Here is a 15936-nt window from a genome sequence, read left to right on the forward strand (position 1 = left end):
TCATATCGAGAGTCCACTGTGTGCTTTGGTCCCTATGGGAAGATACTGGACAAAAACTGTAGAACATGGGACTGAAGCTTATGGAGAGAATTGGAAAGGTACCTGAGCAATGCTGGACAAGGAATGTGGAGTGTAGGCAGTACAGATGGACCCGAACCCTCCTACACGTCAGACTCCATTTGTGCTTGATCTTCGCTAGATACCTATCGTTCAGAGACCAGACACAATTCCTAAGCCACAGGGATGCTCCGTTGTCCTTCCTTGAAATATTGATTTATTTGAAATGGTTTAAAATCATATTGGGGGAGACAGGGCTCAGGGAAAAGCTTAATTACTAAAGTGCTTGCAGGGCACTGAGTTAGATCCTTACCACCCACACAGAAAAAGCTGCACATGGTGTGTGCTTATAATCCCAATACTGGGAAGGCAGAGGTAGAAGGAGATCTGGGGCCCTAGGTCCCAGGGAGATCATTTCTCAAAACACAAAGGTATAGCTCCTGAGAAACCCATACACACATGTACACCTTCATACATATACATACAATAAAATCATATGTCTTTTTTTATACACACACACACACACACACACACACGCACATGTTGATACTTGCAAAGGGCAGGCTTGCTGACTATCAGTAGGAATCAAACTCTACTGTAGCCACAGGCTGAACACAACTGAAGTAGATTCCTTGTACTTGTATGTTCTGGCAATATCAACAAGATTCAGATGTGCTATTTTATTGACAAAAATTTGATCATGATGGTAGAAGTTATGTTTAAAAACTGGGGACTGGATAGACAGCCCAAGGAGACCATGCAGGATAGAGGAAGGCTGAACGTAATTCTCTAAGACCTCCAGCTAAGGGAGGGCAGGAAGCAGAGGCCAAGAGATTAGTATCCCACAGGGAGACCAGGCAAGCAAAGCAGTAGGCAACTGGCTCTCTGGCAGCTTCATTAGTGAAGGACCACATGGGAGAGGGGCCAAAACTGCAGTGGGTACCCAGAGAAGGTTCTGCTAGAAGACTCCGTGCTCCACTTTGGGCAAGGCAACCTTTGACTGCAGGACAGAAATGGTGATGGAAGCAAACCTGGTTCTGGCCCTAGGTGTTCCTCCCCTCTTCCCCTGCTTCTGAGACTGGTTTGAGCACTACCTTGAGACATGGTCCCGCTGTGTAGCCTTGACTGGCCTGAAGCTCACCGTCCACCAGCCTCAGCCTCCTGCACAGGGATGACAGGTGGGCATTACTACTGTTCACTTAATCTTTTCTGATGATGAACAGTAATGCTGTACAGCCGTGTTCCTCCACACCCTCTCCAGAGCAAGAGGTAATGTCACTGAGAAAGGGTTGGGAAAGGCCTCACTGTTTCTTGTGTGGAGCTTTGAGGACATTTATTTCATGTGATATCCACGGTGTGTAGCTTTTTACCACACAAGTTCTTCAATGTGGAAATCAGCATGGTTAACACGCTCAAACACAGCACTAATCTTTGCTGAGCTTAGAGTCTTTCCCCTTTTCCCTCTTAGGAGATGTTTTGCTTGTTACCTGCTGAGAGAACGCTGCCTACAATCTGCTGTACTCTGACATGTAGGTCGTGTCTTTTGTTTTATTTTGTTTGGAGACAGGGTTTCTCAGTGCCTTTGGAGCCTGTCCTGGAACTAGCTTTTGTAGACCAAGCTGGCCTCAAACTCTCAGAGATCCGCCTTCCTCTACCTCCCGAGTGCTAGGATTAAAGGCGTGGGCCACCACCACCTGGCTGTAGGTTGTGTCAGGTTGTGTCTTTATGGCCCTTACCATGACCGTGTGGAGTTGCTGTCATTTCTGTCTTTCAAATAGAGAAATAGTCATAGCTGCTGGGCCAAGGACGGTGTCATCTGAGCTCACTGTTCCCCTTCCACTCAGACCTCTTTCTGTTAGACCAGCAAGGATGCTGGTCAGAGCTAGAGAGCATTTGTCAACTGTGGCCAAGGGAAACCGTTAAAGCAAGCATGTGCTGTGGATGTCTGCAACCCCATCACAAATATTTGTGTGTCCTGGTTTGAACCTGACGTGGTGTTCTACTTTGACCTTTGGTTGAATGAGATCTTACGCAGCAGAGGCATTTAGGTCAAACAGAGGATTCTTTCTTTTTTGTGTGTGTGGGGGAAATTTCATACAATATATTTTGATCATATTTCCCCTCCCCAACTCTCCTAGATCCTCCACACCAACTTTGTTTTTTATCTCTTGAAAATAAATAAGAAAACAAGAAGCATACATAACACGCCAAAACATCAAAATGGAAGTCAAAATGAACAGACAGACCAGTAAGGCAAAAATACCCAAACAGCAAAATGAGACAGAGCCTACAGTCGATGCTTACAAAACCCTGTCCTACACTCTCCGCACTTTCAATTCCAGTTGTTTGTGTTTTTCCTACATGTAGAGCTGAAGGTCTGTGTGCAGAATTTTGTGCACCGGAAAGTACTTATGAGGAATGCAAAGTCCGTGGGCACGCTGACTTGGCCTCTCCCTTGTACTCTTTTTTTTTTTAAATAATTTATTTTATGTATGTTGGTGTTTTGCCTGTGTGTATGTCTGTGTGAGGGTGTAGGGCCCCCTGGAACTGGAATTACAGACAGTTGTGAGCTGCCACGTGAGTGCTGGGAATTGAACCTGGGTCCTCTGGAAGAGCAGCCAGTGCTCTTGCCTACTAAGCCATCTCTCCAGCCTCCTCCCTTGTACTCTTACAATGTTTAAGGTTCATTCAGGTTCTGGAACCGTCCCAACACCTGAGGTTGAATTGACTTCCATGTCTGCTGACTGATCCCTTCGTTCTAGCAAACCTGACACAATCTAGGTAATGACCCTCATGGGCAGCTAGTGGCCTGTAAGCAGACTGAGGAAGGCCGAGTGTAGCCCTGGAGGCCGACCAAAAGACCATCTGAAGCTAGGCTTTCAACAAAGAACTAAGGAGTGGTGGGAAGAGTGAACTAAGCAGTACAAACCTCTTGCTCTACACACAAGGATGTTGGTACACTTGGTTGGTTAGGTCGTGGTGGTAGGCTTAATTTCTCTAAGATCAAAAGAAGTCCACCCAGCAAAACAGTCCTCTTCGAACAGCCCCATGGTAAGCCTGCTGCCTGAGTCCTGGGTGTTTGAGAGACCAGCTCAGCCTGTGCACAGCAGCTACTGTCTGATGCACGGGGTCAGTATATCTGCAGACCTTTGTGTGTCCCGCCTGGTTTCTGTCCTGCCTGCAGGTCCCCACAGTTGCTTATGAACTAATCATTCAGAAGCTTAATATTAAGTATAATTGCTTGACCAATAGCTTAGGCTTCTTGCTGATTAGCTCTTACTTATAAATTAACCCATTTCTAATAATCTGAATTGCCATGTGCCGTGTGGCTTACCTGTAGGCATCTTACTCCTCCAGCCACTGGCATCTTCCCGACTCTGCCTTCTTTCGCCTTGTGTCTCTGTTTAGATTTTCTGCCTAACTATATTCTGTCCTGCCGTAGGCTAAAGCAGCTTCTTTAAATATTAACCAATGATAATAAAACATTCACAGCAGAAGAGGAGCATCCAACATCAGGCAAGATTACAGAAATTCAGGGCCAAAGCTGGAAGCAAAAAAAGAACCTTGTTTAGTTTATAATAGTCTGGGGGTACAAGAGCATGGGGCTGGCGTCTGCTTGCTTCTTCTAGGGTGTCTTCTGGCTGTATGACAGTACTGTAGATGGAATCGTCATGGGAATGTACAGAGAGGTCACCAGATACTACAGGAAGCTCTACTTTTGTGGGCATTCACTGCAGCCTGTGAGAAGTGTATTCATCCCCTCTAAGGATGGCAGTACCCTAGGCGCCACATTTATTTTATAATTGAAACTTTTTTTCATACAATATATTTTGATCATGTTTTCCCCCTCTCCCAATTCTTCCCATATCCCCTCTACCTCTCTACCCACCAGACTTTATATTCACTCTCTCCCTCTCCCTCTAAAACAAAACCAAAACAAATAAAACAAACACATATAAAAAAACCTCACAAAAATGGAAGTCACAATAAACAAACAAACGGCCAATGAGGCAGGAAAAAAAGTGCAAACAAAGCAAGCTGAAACAGAAAGTCTACAAAATGCCACTGAGTTGAGTTTTGTTGCCCATCTACTTTGGGGAAGTGTGGCGAATGTACCCATTGAGATTCTGCTGGAGAAAACTAATCTTTCTTTGGTATCAGTGTAAGGTAGCTGGTTAGGGGCAGGAGCCTGGGTCCACTTCTCCTTTCTCAGTGCAGGGCCCCATCTGACTGGAGCCTGTGCAAGTCTTATGCATGCTTCCCTAGTCTCTGAGTTATGTGTGCATCAGGCTGCTGTTGTCTGGAAGACACTGTTGCCATGGAGACATCCATTCTCTCCAGCTCTCACAGTCCCTCCACCTTTTCCACATAGATCCTGAGCCACAAGGAGAAGGGTTTGATGAAGACATCCCATTTCAGACTGAGTGCTCCCATAGTCTCTCACTCCGCACTTTGTCCCATTTTAGGGGGTAAAGAAGCTTCCCTGATGAGCGCTGAGTGAGGCACTGTTCAATGAATATTCCTAAGGATATGCCATCAGGAATCATTTCATTACTAAGTTCCTTTAGTAGAATTACAGTTACAGGTTTTCCCCTAAGCCAGTGGCCTGTCTCAGACCTATCCTGGTCTCAGGTTCTTGGCCACGTTAGCTGTGTTAGGAATGGGTTTCCAACTCATGGAGTAGGCCTTAGGTCCGCTCAGAAAGTGGTTGATTATTTCCTTAGCATTTATGCTGCTATTGCACCAGTGTTGCAAGGAAGTCACTGTTGGTCGCAGGGTTTGTAGTAGGGAGGTATTGATGACCGAGTTTCTCCTCTAGATGCAAGAGTACCTTCCAGTGCCATGAATGCTAGTCAGAGGTGAAGCTTCTAGGTAGGCACCAGCTTGACTTCTCTGTGTCTGGAATACGTAAATGTTGTCTTCAGCAGTAGGGCTTTATCAGTCAAGTTGTGAAGAGTAACCAGTAATGTTGGCAATAACCTGTGATGTTTGGGTGTTTTCATGGGCAGGTCCTGTAACATGAGGGCCGGCTTGTTGGGGTTTCTGTCCCGCCCGGTACCCCACAGCCAGCAACTCCCAAGGAAAATCACACATAAGACTCCATAAGATTATAAACTGATTGGCCCATTAGGTCAGGCTTCTTATTAACTCTTACAGCTTATATTAACCCATTATTCTGATCTATGTTAGACACACGGCTCAGTACCTTTCTCAGTGTGACAGCTCACATGTTGCTTCTTCGGTGATCTGGGCAGAAGTGGTGGAGGGAGCTTCCTCCTCCCTAGCCTTATCCTACTCTCATTGCCCCGCCTCTACTTCCTGTCTGGTTGACCCGCCTATACTTCCTGCCTGGCCAATCAGCATTTTATTAAAATACATGATTGACAGAATATAGACAATTCTCCCACACCAAGGCCCCAACTCTTAAGTGTCCCATCACCTCAACAATAAGACATGAAAGACTGAGCTTCCATCACACAAACAGTTGGGTAACATACACAAACTGTATCAAATCTTTTTTTTTTTAATGTGGGAGTTTTATTGAGATAAAGGGAGTGGGAGAGGGAAGAAAGAAAGAAATAGAGAAAGAAGAAAAAGCAGCAAGGACCCACCTTTCTCTTCAGAAGAGCAGTGGGGAAGAGAACCATATCAAATCTTATGAGAGGACATAGCTGAATTGGTAAATCTTTGTGATCACAAAAATGTAGCCTGGTTTTTATCTGTAGTGGTTACATGTCTGGTTACTCCAGGTTGGATTCGGAGCCAGAAGGAATAGTGTCACAAATGCACCAAGGTATTAATAGACTGTATTTGGGAGGTAGGACTGTAGGTGATTTCCCCGTTTCCTATGGTCCTTCCTTTTATTCTTTCTTTTTTGTTTCTTTATGTGCCTTAGCTTGGGCTACTAAACAAAATACTATCCATTAGGAAGCTTAAACATTTCTTGTTGTGGAGGCTATATCACATGATAAAGATCTCATTCTCAGAAACAAATCTATTCCTAATTGCCTTTTTTTGTTGTTGTTCTGTTCTGTTTTGTTTTTTGAGACGGTTTCTCTGTGAAACTGTCCTACCTATCCTGGAACTTGTTCTGTTGACCAGGGTGGTCTTGAACACTCGGAGTTTTGCCACCTCTGCCTTGAGTGCTGGAATTAAAGGCATGTGCCACTGCCACCTGTCCTAATTGCCTCTTAAGAACCCTTGCTTTAAATACTACTACACATGAATTGAGGGGATGCGGTCATATGCATGGATGTAGCAATCAGGCAGACTGAGTTTGATTCCTAGCACTCCACTTTCTAGATGTACGGCTCTGGGGACATGTCTTACCTCTGTGCCATTCCCGATGAAGCTGGAGTACTGCTGTCTGCTCCAGGGTCTCAGGATTCGTAGATGGGACAGCACACGTAGGTTCGGTTCTCCCATCCTTTGCTCTTATGTGGAGTCAGTGCCGGAGGGACAGATAAGCTAATGCTCCTCCTTTCATCCTTTCAGTGACCTCCAGAACGCAGCTGCTGGTTCCTTTGCCTCTGCCTTTGCCGCACTGGTCCTCTGCCCCACAGAGCTTGTGAAGTGCCGGCTCCAGGCCATGTATGAAATGGAATCATCGGGAAAGATAGCTGCAAGCCAGAAGTAAGCACTGTTCGTTCACAGATGCTAGGTATTTTCTGGGTGTACTGTGTTTGTTTTATGTTGTTAAAATTAAGCACCAAGTGTAGAAACAGTTTTCCCTGTTCTATTCTTTGTTGGGATAATTTCCCGAAAGACTGTTTATTATGTTTGGGACACACTCCCTATCCTAGAGAGGGTGTCTTAGGCAGTTATTTAATAGTGCAGAAATGGAGACACCAAGGAGCCAAATGTCCCTTTGTCCTCCTGACTGCATAAGGTGTGATCCTCCACCGTTTTTGGGAGACAGTTTTGAACTGGGTCTGAGAGTTGAGCTAAGTGGATTTGGATTCTGAGGTGAACGTTTCCTGCCCTTTCTCAATTTTCACATGAGTAGTCAGTCTTTTTGCCACAATTTAGTGGCAACTCCCACCCTTTCTAAACCTTCACATGTCCTTCCTAAGGGTCCAGGTTCTGAGAACATTCATCAAGGCCTGCGTAAGTAGAGCTGCTTTCTATAGTCAGCTTAGGCATGGAAGCGGCTGTCCACCCCCGTGAGGATATATATGCCACACGTGTCTAGAATTGAAAAACAATTATCCTTATTAATCACAAAATGGTGTCTCCTGACGTGTGGCTGGTTGAAGCTCTAGTCAAAGGTGTTGCTGTCACCCAAGGTCTGTAAACCTTCTGGGGAACCAGTCAAGAGATTAACCAGTTGTCTGTCAGTTTCCTCCCTGATCTGCATGGCCTAGGAGTCTGCCTAATGCTTTAAAGCAGTGGTTCTCAACCTGAGGGCCGTGACCCCCGGGGTCGAATGATCTTTTCGCATGCTCACATTATGATTCATAACAGTAACAAAATTACAGTTATGGGCTAGCAATGGAATAATCTTATGGTTGGGGGGGTCACCACAACATGAGGAGCTGTTTTAAAGGGCCACCGAATTAGGAAGGTTGAGAATCACTGCTTTAAAAGGTGACTTCTGAACTAGAACCCACCGATGGTACTGTTAGTGCATACAGATCACAAGCGGACAGTTCTGTCCACAGTCACAAAATGAGTGGACCTTTGTAACCTGTGCTTAGAGTAACACGTAGAACATTAACGATACCGCCACACAGGCCTGGCTGCAGGCTTGCTGCAGCTCAGCGTTGAGCCGGAGTCATCTATTGTGTTCACATGTGCAGGGGGCAGTGCTGCAGGAACAAAGGTCTCAGGAGGAGGAGGATTGCTTACGGCCTTTGCCCCTCCAGGAGTTGAGGTGTCTCCCCTGCTCCCTAAGAACAAAGGGAACGATTTAGTGGTTACACTAATCATGTGACATTCTGCTTGTTCTCTGTGTTTAAAACCTGCCACAGGGCACACTGCGGTGGAGATGGGGGGCTAGGGTGTCTGGGCCTAAGCTATTCCAGGAGCAGGGCTCATCTGCTAAAGGGAGTTAGCTCCTCTGGACCCTGTGGCTGAGAGACTCGGTTCTAGGTATTCCCTGAATCCCAACGCCTGTATTGCTCAACCCTCAATCCTTGTCTTGCCTTCAAGTGATACTCATGTCTCTATACCACCTTAACAAATTATCCTAAGCACACAGTGATGGCCACTGTTGATTGCCAACATGGTGACGGGATCTAGATTCACCCAGGAGGCAAGTATCTGGGCACACCTTTATTCAGTCAGCTGAGGTAGGAAGACCCACCTAAAAAGTGGTGGCAGTATGACCCGAGCCTGGGTCCTAGCCTGCATAGCAGGACGAAGTCAGCTGGGCCCTAGCACTCATTGTCTCTGCCCCCCGATGTCAGGTGCGCTGTGATCAGCTGCCCCAGGCTCCTGCCGCACCACTCTGCCCCCACCATGGGCTGTACCCTGAACTGTGAGCCAAAAACAAGCCCTTTCTCCCTTCAGTTTTCATGATGTAACAAGTAAGAATACACCAACAAGCTGAAGAGGGGGCATCAGGGGTAAGGCTTTAAGCAAGTATAGTATTGTTAGCTGTTTCAAAGCTTGCATGGATCCTTATTGTAATTCATTTTTACTTATGTTGAAAAAACAGGAAGTAACCCGTTTACATCTCAGGCAGTATAGCTTACAGAAGTGTACACCCACTAGTTAGCAGGCCTGGTTAGGCACAAGTAAGGAAGCAGCTGGTGTGGGCAGGTCACAGAAAACACAGCTAGAGCAAAGCTGGTCACGTAAGTCCTCCTTGGAAAGGACCTCTGATTGCATGCACACATCTCCCCACCTGCACTGACTGTGCCTCCTGCTTTGTCTCCCCCAGCACAGTTTGGTCAGTTGTGAAGGAAATCTTTAGGAAGGACGGCCCCTTGGGCTTCTACCACGGACTCTCAAGCACTTTACTTCGAGAAGTACCAGGCTACTTCTTGTTCTTCGGTGGCTATGAATTGAGCAGATCGTTTTTCGCATCAGGGAAATCAAAAGATGAACTAGGTAAATGTATTCACATTGATGACATTTGGGTTTAGTAGAGTCAGCCTCCTGGGTTTCCTGGTTTCCACGGGGTATGTGTTCAGTGTGCACCTTCCCGGGAGTCCACCCAGCACTGGGGAGTTCCTGGACGCTAGAAAGTAATGGCAGGTGCTGGCTAGCATCCTCTCCTGAGGGAAGTTTCCTAAAGAGAGGCCCTGAATGAAGCCTTATGTTCCAAACTTCTTCACCACATTAGCATTGTTAGAGCCGCCGCTTCCCTTCTGGGTGACACTAACTGTTCTGAGTCCATTAGAGGAAGAAATGGTTGTCACTAGCAATAATCTCGCAATAAGCTTTAGAAACTCATTTTCTTTTTTAATTAATTAATTGCTTGTCATTGCAATTACAAATTAAGACTGTCTGCCAGACCCTGGCTCTGACATCAAATCACAAATAAGTTTGTTTCCCAAAAATTATTTTCTCATTATCCATTAAAACCCACTCAAGACTGTCTGGGCCCGTGGATCCTGGGAGGCGTGGAGTTTTTAACTGCTGACTCCAGGCACTGGCCACGGCTGAGGGAGGGCTTGTGTCAAGCTGAGCTGGCAGCAGGCAGCCAAGCTGGGGGATGGGGGGGAGGGTGAGGGGGTGGTTCTAAAACCAAACGTTCGGCGCCAGATAATGTGTGAAATAATCCCACACCAGTTTGAACTTATTATTAAAAAGGTTATTTATTTGAGGGAAAAAAACCTACAGAACACTGTCCTACATGACAGCCAGGAAAGGAGTCTAGTTGTTCAGAACCGGAGTCCGGAGCAAGAGAGTAAGAGGAGGGCTGCTGCTGCTTTTTAAAGAGAAAGAGACCCTGCCCCAGTGGGCTGGTATCTCAACGGCTATTGGCTGAAGGAGCAGAAGGAGCTCCCACAGCACTTATCAGTATCATAAATGGAAACAATCCCAGTTGCACCTGCTTAATGCACATTTTAAAAATGTGCTAACAAATCACCATGTTGTTTCAGGAATGTACAAAGATTTTTATTTTTTCCTTTTTGGTCACAGTAGAGAGAGATTTGGGCTGTTGGGTTAAAGTTGAAAAAGACATGGACTCTATTTCTGTTATATGGGACCTGCTGGCTGTGGGTGGGTCAACCCCAACTGGAGGACGAGGTTGGGGGGTGGGGACTCAATACCTGAATGTGCAGCTGGTCTTGATGAGGCCCAGGGATATTCCAACTTCTTAGTCAGAACCTGGAACATTTTGTTTGTTTGTTTGTTTTTGTTGTTTTTGTTTTAAAGATTTATTTATTTATTATGTGTACATCGTTCCTTCCATTTGTGGCCGCATGCCAGAAGGGGGCACCAGGTCTTCATTATAGATGGCTGTGAGCCACCATGTGGTTGCTGGGATTTGAACTCAGGGAGTCTTGAAGAGCAGTCAGTGCTCTTAACCACTAAGTCATATCTCTCCAGCCCCCTGGAACGTTTTTTAAGGAGTTAATTGTTCCATGTGCTTCTGGAAATGCTACCTAAAACGAAGTACCACTGGCTGCTTTCCCTTCCTAGGTCCTGTCCCGTTGATGCTAAGTGGTGGATTTGGTGGAGTTTGCCTATGGCTTGCCGTCTATCCAGTGGACTGTATCAAATCTAGAATTCAAGTTCTTTCTATGACTGGAAAGCAGACGGGGTTAGTCAGAACCTTCCTGAGTATCGTGAAGAACGAAGGTGAGGCTGGGGTGTGTGCACAGTGGTTGATCTCTTTGAAGTGTGTGCATGCATAATTAGACCTGTGACTTCTCTCTGGCCTCGTCCTTTCCTGACGCTGCTTTCTATCGCCAAACCTTTGCTTTAGCTTAGTTTCATTGTTCTCAGAAATGTTTAAAGTTCTTCTTCCTATCTTCTGGACCAGGTATCTGGCAGGAGTCTTTGTATTCTAAATTCCTTGGGGATTTTTAAGATGCAAACGTTTGTCTCGAGGGTGCTGTGAAGTGAGCAGCATCACCTCATTTATGGAATCCAAATATGAAAAGTCCAACAGGACCACTACAGAGTGAGTTCCAGGACAGCCAGGGCTGTTTCACAAAGAACCCTGTTTTTAAATATAATATTGAATATATTACATTCTTAATACATTACACTTAAAAGAATGCAGTACAACTTCTTTAACCATAAGACTTCTGGAACGAGAAATGATCTGAGCAGCCCCTAGGGATGATTTGCTATCAGGTTTAGAGTTATGCAGAATACAGACTATAAGGCATGTTTGTATGACATCAACCCACCATATAGGCATCTTAAAACTAGGGTTATGAGAAGGCTTGAGTGGAGGAAAGGGAAAAGAAATGATTTATAATTGTAATCTAAAATTTTAAAATTATTTTTAGAGATAAAAATTTTAAAAGCAAAATAGATGAAGTCAAAATGTCATTATCTGCAAAACAAAAAGTACCTTGGGTTATGAACTGTGCTTTAGGTTTAAAGAGAGCACAGTGACACACACATGTTAAACTCACAGCCCGCATAGAGAGCACAGTGGCACACACATGTTAAACTCAGAGCCTGCATAGAGAGCACAGTGACACACACATGTTAAACTCAGAGCCCGCATAGAGAGCACAGTGACACACACATGTTAAACTCACAGCCCGCATAGAGAGCAGGAGACACACACATGTTAAACTCACAGCCCGCATAGAGAGCAGGAGACACAGACATGTTAAACTCAGAGCCTGCATAGAGAGCAGGAGACACAGACATGTTAAACTCAGAGCCCGCATAGAGAGCAGGAGACACAGACATGTTAAACTCAGAGCCCGCATAGAGAGCAGGAGACACAGACATGTTAAACTCAGAGCCCGCATAGAGAGCAGGAGACACAGACATGTTAACACTCACAGCCCACACAGAATGCAGGTGTCTTGTGTGTCCCCACTTCTCCTGTGTGCCTTCTCCGGTTTGGCCTGGTACACCCTAGTTCAGACCCTCATCTAGGTCTCCCCCATGACCATTCTGAGCAGGGTGACTACATCTCTGGTCCCTCTGGCTCGTCAGTTGCCTCCACCTGGCCGTGTTCGTCGTTAGCTCTGCTCTGTGCTTACTGGAGGAGTCCTCTAGGCAAAGCAGTTGGTTTGTTATTTGAGCATCAATCAGCTTTGCCAGGGGCCTTGCTACTTCCCTTGCTCCTGTAGTCTGAGAGCAAGTCCCTTCATCACAATGGTCTTAGTACTGTGCCTGAATTTGTGGGCACAGACAGTCTCCCTTGTGCAGTTGCACGTGTGTCCTTACGCAAGTGCTGTTACGATCTTTGATTGCCCTTTTGTCTTTCAGGAATAACAGCCTTGTATTCTGGACTGAAACCTACTATGCTTCGAGCCTTCCCTGCCAATGGGGCACTGTTTTTGGCCTATGAGTATAGCAGGAAGTTGATGATGAACCAATTGGAAGCATACTGAAGTGTCCTGGTGGGCCTGGATTCAAGGCAGGCGTTCAGTGACTGTTGTTAACTCAGGGTTTCACAGAGTACAAGAACAATGTGGAATTGTTGATTAATTGGGACTTTTGTCCTTGTCTTCCCTTCTTCTGTTCAAAGTCTTAGACTTTGTGGAAGACCCTCTATTCTACACAGTATAATTTCTCCCCATTATTGTGCCAAAAGAAAAAGTCGCTGCTCTTGCCCTTGGAATGTGCAGGGCAGCTAGCTGGTGGCCTTGTGCAGACTGTGTTCTTCTCAGGACAGAACTCCCGCAGAGGTCAGAGGTACACGTGCAATCTAGATGGATCTAAGTTGAGGAAAACACGGTTTTGTTCTCTGTCTAGTTGTAAATGGTGACCAACTTCTATGCAAATTGTTGTAAATGATTGCTTAACCCATCCTAGATGCAGGGCCAAAGGCCGCTGAGCCTGTGCACTAACAGGTTAAAGTTTTTAACTTTTTGTGGTACATCAAAGCTAAAACATCATCTATATTTTTAGATGCATACTTGTGGCTTCTACATTCTTGATGAAATGTCAGGGTTGATATCCTGGATTTTTTTTTTCATGATGCTCAACTCATAACCTTGCCATTCATTCTCTAGGCGGGCTTATTATGCACTCTGGGGTTGGTGGGAGTGACCTGGAGTGTGACTCAGGAGACAAGGGATGCCCTGCCACGCCCTTAGGAAAACTGACAGTGGCTTTTACCTGCTCTCAGCAGGAATCCAGGCTGCTCTTTTTTTCTTTTTTCTTTTCTTTTCTCTTGTTTGTTTGTTTTTTGAGACAGGGTTTCTCTGTAGCTTTGGAGCCTGTCCTGGAACTAGGTCTTGTAGACCAGGCTGGCTTCGAACTCACAGAGATCCACCTGCCTCTGCTTCCCAAGTGCTGGCTTTAAAGGCGTGCTCCTCTACTGCCCAGCCCGGCTGCTCTTTTGGTCCTGGATATGAAGCCACCCTAAACCCACTGTCTTTCTGCTCCACCAATCAAAGGTCCTTAAGGAAGCAGAGAAATCTGGGCTCCCTGCTTTCATCTCCAATCCTACTCACAGGCAAGTCCAGAGGTGCTCACTAGGCACCACATTATAACCATGTCAGCCCTCACCCTCCTGAAGTTTACCTTGGGGCCTGGAACTCCTTGATTTGCCTCTTCATTTGGAGCTGAGAGTCAATGATTTTTTTTTTGAGACAGGGTTTCTCAATAGCTATGGAAGCCAGTCCTGGAACTCACTCTGTAGACCGGGCTGACCTCAAACTCAGATATCCGCCTGCCTTTGCCTCCTGAGTGCTGGGATTAAAGGCATGCACACCCAGCAATGACTAGATGATGTGTAGATTTGGAAAGCGTTGTGACGTAATAAAGATATTTTTATTAAACTAGGTAGCATGTATGTAGCGACCAAAATCACACCGTCTGCAATACTCCAAGAGCAGAGGGGCTGTCGGTAGGATTTGTCCCTGCTCTGCCAGTAAAGGTGAAGGTGGTAGGTTTGCTAATGCCCCCTTGCCACAGTGCCAGGAGCACAAGGTTGGGGAAGCAAAGTGTTCCCGGAAAGGGAGGGGTGCCTCTCAGCGCTCTCAGCATCCCTGGGCTGGCTTTTTTGAGAAACCGCCTTTCTGCTTTAGTTCTCTCTGTTCATGAATGACCAGTGGCCACTGAGTGGTGCTTCATCTGTCCAGGTCTGGATTGAAGTAAAATAGGATTGGCTTCCTGCAGGAAGAGGACTGGCCAGAGCCGTGGTCTTCCCTTTGGGTGCCTGGGGTCTGTTATCCCTCTATGTCTTCTTGCAATCTGTCCATTAAAGGTTTGTGGCCTCTTGTATAGAAACAAGGGGAAGTGAAAAAAGAAAGCCCTAAGGAGAATTTTTATTATTATTTTGATTTAATTTGTGGTTTAATGTTTGGGTACAATTGTATTTAAGACAAAACCAGAACTTGAGATAGTTTGTTTAAAGAAATGAGTACTTTATCATTATTAAATAAAACTAACATTGAGTCTATGGTGAGCTTCATTTAAATACATTTTATTTGTATTAAGGACCAATTTGCATTGGAACAAGTATTGTCTTGCCAGGAAGGTTTCCCGATGTAAAATAATTTTACTGTAGGCCAGTTGACAAATGTCATGAAACATCCAGCTAGATTGCTCCTGCCTTCTGCAAGTGTGGTGGTTTAAATGAGAACGGCCCCCATGGGGCTCATCTGTTTAAATGCTTAGTCCCCAGGGAGTGGAGCTCTTTACAGGATTAGAAGGATTAGGAAGTGTGGCCTTTCTGGAGGAAGGAAGGTCTCAGAAGCCCATGCCAGGCCCAGAGTCTCCCTGCTGTCTGTGAGTCAGGATGTGAAGCTCTCAGCTCCAGAGTCATGCCTGCTACATGGCACCTCATGCCTGTTACATGGCACCACGTTCCTGCTAGGATGATAACGGACTCACCCTTGGAAAATGTAAGCGAGCCCTCAAACTGTAATGTATATTATATGTGTATTTCATATTAATGATAAATGCAAACAGATTCTAAAAGATTTTAAAGCCACATTACCATGACTGATGCATTGAAATGATGACTCAAAGATTTTTGTTTTGTTTCTGTAAGTTGAATTTAGCACAGCTGGCATAAACCTTGTCATAATACATGCATGGGACATTAGGCTGGATTACAATGTAGCCCTACCTGTTTTGTTCATATAAAAGCTGTATGAAACCAAAAGAAAAAAAAGGGCAGTGATCATAGTATTTAGGAAGATTCTTAAAAAGACATGGTTAAAGAAAAAGGTTAGTTTCATAATAAAACTGGTACAAAGAACTAATGAGTCCAGCGAGTTTAAAATTTCTTCCCTTATTCCTGTCGAAACATATTAAGCAATCACATTAAATATGCAGTACTTTACAGTTTATAATGATATAGTCAAGACACAAAGAAGGCTTCAAGAGTATGTTGCTTTCTCTTGGTGTTAAAAAATTTAAGGACTGGGGCTGGAGAGATGGCTCAGAGGTTAAGAGCACTGACTGCTCTTCCAGAGGTCCTGAGTTCAATTCCCAGCAACCACATGGTGACTCACAACCATCTGTAATGAGATCTGGTGCCCTCTTCTGGCCTGCAGGCATACGTGGAGGCTGAACAATGTGTACATAATAAATAAATAAATCTTAAAAAAAAAAAAGAAAGTCCTTTTAAAAAAGAAATTTAAGGACAACTCATATATTCTTTCTATATATATGTATATACTATAGAGAGAATATATAGTGTGTATGTATATAGTATATATTCTCACACATATATTCCCATCTATATACATATATGTACACATACATTCATACATACACATATATCATGATTTATGTGTATTATAGGTATTTTTCAGATATTTGTACTGTTAA

At 45.0% G+C, this 15936-nt stretch overlaps 1 protein-coding gene and 1 long non-coding RNA gene across 2 annotated transcripts in view; one reads left to right on the forward strand and one right to left on the reverse strand.

Moving 5' to 3' along the window:
* LOC125414393 (uncharacterized) overlaps positions 1–3922 on the reverse strand; it is a 9483-nt gene extending 5561 nt beyond the window's left edge. The window contains exon 1 of the long non-coding RNA XR_007236245.3: positions 3392–3922. This is a non-coding gene — a long non-coding RNA (uncharacterized LOC125414393). The remainder of the gene's footprint in view (positions 1–3391) is intronic.
* Slc25a15 (solute carrier family 25 member 15) overlaps positions 1–15361 on the forward strand; it is a 23976-nt gene extending 8615 nt beyond the window's left edge. The window contains exons 4-7 of the mRNA XM_085680700.2: positions 6553–6690; positions 8942–9111; positions 10654–10812; positions 12415–15361. Coding sequence (XP_085536826.1) covers positions 6553–6690; positions 8942–9111; positions 10654–10812; positions 12415–12539 — 592 coding nt within the window. The 3' untranslated portion in view covers positions 12540–15361. The remainder of the gene's footprint in view (positions 1–6552; positions 6691–8941; positions 9112–10653; positions 10813–12414) is intronic.
* Positions 15362–15936: the final 575 nt, after the last annotated feature.

This window comes from Myodes glareolus, chromosome 23 (assembly GCF_982192425.1).
Source record: "Myodes glareolus chromosome 23, mMyoGla1.1, whole genome shotgun sequence".
NCBI lineage: Eukaryota > Metazoa > Chordata > Mammalia > Rodentia > Cricetidae > Myodes > Myodes glareolus.